This window comes from Ruditapes philippinarum, unplaced genomic scaffold, assembly GCF_026571515.1.
Source record: "Ruditapes philippinarum isolate M1 unplaced genomic scaffold, ASM2657151v2 ctg3090_1_1_1_1, whole genome shotgun sequence".
In the NCBI taxonomy this organism is placed as follows: Eukaryota; Metazoa; Mollusca; class Bivalvia; order Venerida; family Veneridae; genus Ruditapes; species Ruditapes philippinarum.
In genome coordinates this window covers 99,844-103,724 of record NW_026861496.1, presented here as the reverse complement: position 1 = coordinate 103,724, position 3,881 = coordinate 99,844, and the positions used below count along the sequence as shown (strand labels likewise).

The 3,881-nt window shown below is 30.6% G+C and overlaps 1 protein-coding gene across 1 annotated transcript; it reads left to right on the top strand.

Annotated features, from left to right (window-relative positions):
• The first annotated feature begins 636 nt into the window (after positions 1-636).
• On the top strand, positions 637-1,353 carry LOC132715854 (14-3-3-like protein 1). The gene is made up of 2 exons (XM_060698942.1): positions 637-889; positions 1,010-1,353. Exons 1-2 carry the CDS (start codon positions 637-639, stop codon positions 1,351-1,353), a joined length of 597 nt encoding a protein of 198 aa, XP_060554925.1.
• Positions 1,354-3,881: the final 2,528 nt, after the last annotated feature.

Sequence of the window (3,881 nt, the reverse complement as noted above, 5' to 3'; positions counted from 1 at the left end):
GAACTAGTATAAAAAAGTACAGCTTTTATAATTTACGCTTATGTTCTGTTAAACAATAACGCCCATTCCGAATTGAATTCACACGAAGAATAAGTAACCATTTCGTCTATTCTTTTAAATTTTCATTGACACCTGTTGAATGTTGAATTTCATATGTGTTTAATATACTCTTCATACTAACGTGCATTTAAATCACAGTAACGGGAGCAAACATTTACAATATAGAGTTAAAATATGCTTGTCAAGAAAAAAGAAATAAACTATTATGCTCAATCAAATCTGGAACAAAAAGAAAGAGAAATATTCTAAATACATGTAATTGTTTTCCCTAAACTCGGATATTACAATGTACTTTTCTCTCATCCTTTTCATGAACTGGATGAGAAATTGTAGATATTGCATTGTAACAATACCACGTTCATCTAAATCAAATGATAGTTTTCACGAGGCATTGCATAATGTTATGTATTGATTTACAATATGGAAAGAGTAAAAGAGGTATAATATTTTATAGTGAACAACATTTTCTATTTGCAACAGTTTATACAACGTTTGCAAACAAATATGTTGCAATTATCACACCTTTAATTACTTTTATATTTTTCGAACTTGCTATATTTTGTTGGCTCTACAACAATGGTTGATACTGAAATAAGAACAGCTTATGTTTACAAGGCAAAGTTAGCTGAACAGTCTTTAAGGTTCGATGATGTTTTGAGTGCTATGATGTTTGTATCAGAGATGAATCAATCGCTTACATATGAAGAAAGGAATTTACTTTCAACGTCTTATAAAAAATCTATCGAGACACGCTTATTCTCATATAAAGTAGTGCAACAAGTTGAGGATACTGAACATGGTGAATTTTTAGACATTGCTAAGGATTACCGTATGGCAATTGGAAATGAAATATTTGATATTTCTAACAAAGTTTTGTTTATTTTAGCGAACAACCTAATACCTAACGCAAGTGATATCGAAAGCAAAGTATTGTTCTTAACAATGACAGGTGAATCATACAGGTATATTGCCGAAATCAAAGATAAGAATAAAACGGAAACAATTGAATTGGCCATAGTATCCTACGCGGATGCAATAGACATTGCTCGAACTGCTCTAACCGGAATGAATCTAATTCGACTGGAACTGGCATTAAGTTATTCTATGTTTTACCATGATATCATGAATGATATTGACCGTGCTATTGAAATTGCAAGCTCTGAGTTTCATTGTGCAATTGTGGAGTTAGACGGTACCGAACATGATACAATTGATGCAATTTTTCAGCTTATAAGAGTACTTAAAGACAAAATAGATTTATGGACTGAAGAAAATAACGCCGATAGTCGATAATGAACACAACTGACGGAAAGAACACAATCATATTTATATTTAATAATCTGATTAATGTACACTAATTATGTAAAGACTTTTGTCTAACACTAAAGATTATTTCATGTAAATTGATATATTAAAATCATATACATGTATTATTATAACTACACATACAATTTATAACTTATTGTCATGACAATTCTGATATCCTGTATCATAACTTCCCTTGTTTTGACCAAAAAACTTTGAAATTATGACTTACACATTGGCTGATTTATACCATGGAGCTTAAAATATATAGATATATCTGTGTTAATACGAATACAAATTTTCAAAATTATCTATTAGATCTGACAGAATATATTAAATTTAGATAACATATTTCATTGTAAAATATCTTCAGCTAGTAACTAATCGCAAATATAGCAATTCCTGATAATTCTGGAGCGAACAATTTTGCATTCCACATTAGACAACCGTGAATCAAATGCGCTTGTTAACATAACAAATTTCTTTGGTTTGAATAGACACCTGCTGTTCACGTTAGATAGAGTCTATGTGATGCAAATAATGCAATATAGAAGCCACATACATACATCAATCTATCTTTGCATCAACATGTCAAAACAATATTGCATTTATATATGTCTAGCTTACAACATATGTTTCATAGCCATCTACAGAAATGAGCGATGCTGTTACATTAAATCATTATACACTGGTAGTAGTAGTAATAATAATAATATAATATGGACATACATGTATTTTTATATGTATGTATTAAATGAATTTAGAATTCCTAAAATAGTTGTGTATAATTAATATTATTTTAATATTAATAAATAGCACATCAATACATGACAAAACCAACATAATGGGTTTGCGACCAGCATGGATCCAGACCAGCCTGCGCATCCGCGCAGTCTGATCAGGATCCATGCTGTTCGCTATCAGTTTCTTTACTTGTAATAGAGGTTGGTCTGGATCCATGCTGGTCGCAAACCCATTATGTTGGTTTTGTCGTGACACGGCTCATATCTTTAATGGTCAGGGTGACGAAATGGAAGCTGCTTCTGAGTGCGTTTGAATTTTCTTCAATGGCGATGCCTTTATGTAGCTCAACATGTTCCTGAGCAACAGATGAACTTAAAGACCAATATAAAAATAATAAAATGAAGTTATTACTTTTTCCTTTCCCATTTACAGATTTTATTTTCTGACAACACACATCTATAGGTAGACATCTGTTATATTTCTATTCAAGATGAGCCTCACATTTTGGTAGACAGTGTGTAAACAAACACTCTTTGGCATGTGTTACATTTATCATTTCATACATAAAGTTTTATTACAAACTTATTTGGCAATAAATATACATCATTTATATGTGTGCATATATATTCAAATGAAGAACACTACATTATGTCATAACAGGAAATCATAAGACGAAACATGGTATATAGAAAGAATATGGAAAGGTTCATGTTTCAAGTCTTAAGTTTAATGTTTTGCTTACATACAATTGTTTTAGTTAAAATACAGGTGGATGGAGATAAAGAAGCATATATATACCGTGCAGCATTAGCACAACGTGACAAAAGATACGACAACATGATGGCGTTCATGGAAAAATTGCTGATATGAATATCGGGTTGTCACCTAAGGAAAGGAAATTACTTATTTTTGCATATGAACATGCTATTGATAATCTGTTATTCTGGACTTCTCTGAGAAATTTCGAGGAAATGGGAAACGGCAAATTGCATCAAATTGCCATGAAATACAGGATGGAAATTGGAGCAGAAATATTTAATATTTGCACAGACTTTTTAACAATTCTAAATAATCGTAAATTGTACCCATCTCCTAATGATGCAGAAAGTAGAATTGATATTCTAACAATAAAAGGAAATCAATATTGCTTAATCAATGAAATTACAGTAGGAAATGAAACTGCGTGTGAAAAGGCCACACACTTGTACGAGGAAGGGTATAATTTAAACGAGGACATATCTCCATTAAACCCAGTGCGGCAAAAATTTATTGACAGCTATGTTTCTTTTCTACTAAACATTGAAAAAAAACTACTATGAAGCTATTGCTTTAATCCAACAAGAATTCGATTTGATTCATAGTTTGAATCAAGATCTTTAGATAAAATAAATCAGAAGATCGTGCATCGGAAAAAATGATAAAGATTTAAAACATATGCCAAGAGAACGATGAGGATTTATAACACGCTTAATATTTTGTAAACTAATTTAATATCATGAATTATATTATACGTTTAAACCTTGATGAAACGGAGTTTTCATATCTTAATTTATACTTTACAAAATATTGACATGTAACAAAAGTTTCGGAGGCTTTCGTTTAAAAGTATACTATGCTCATCTTTGAGTAAAATATTTAAATCAAAGAAATGTGTTAAAACCTATGAAATCCTTACTGAATTTGTCTAATTTAAATATAAAAATAAATTATCAATGTATTGGAAGCCACGTTCCCTATTACAGGACAAGTAAAGTTGATATTTTCTTTAAAAA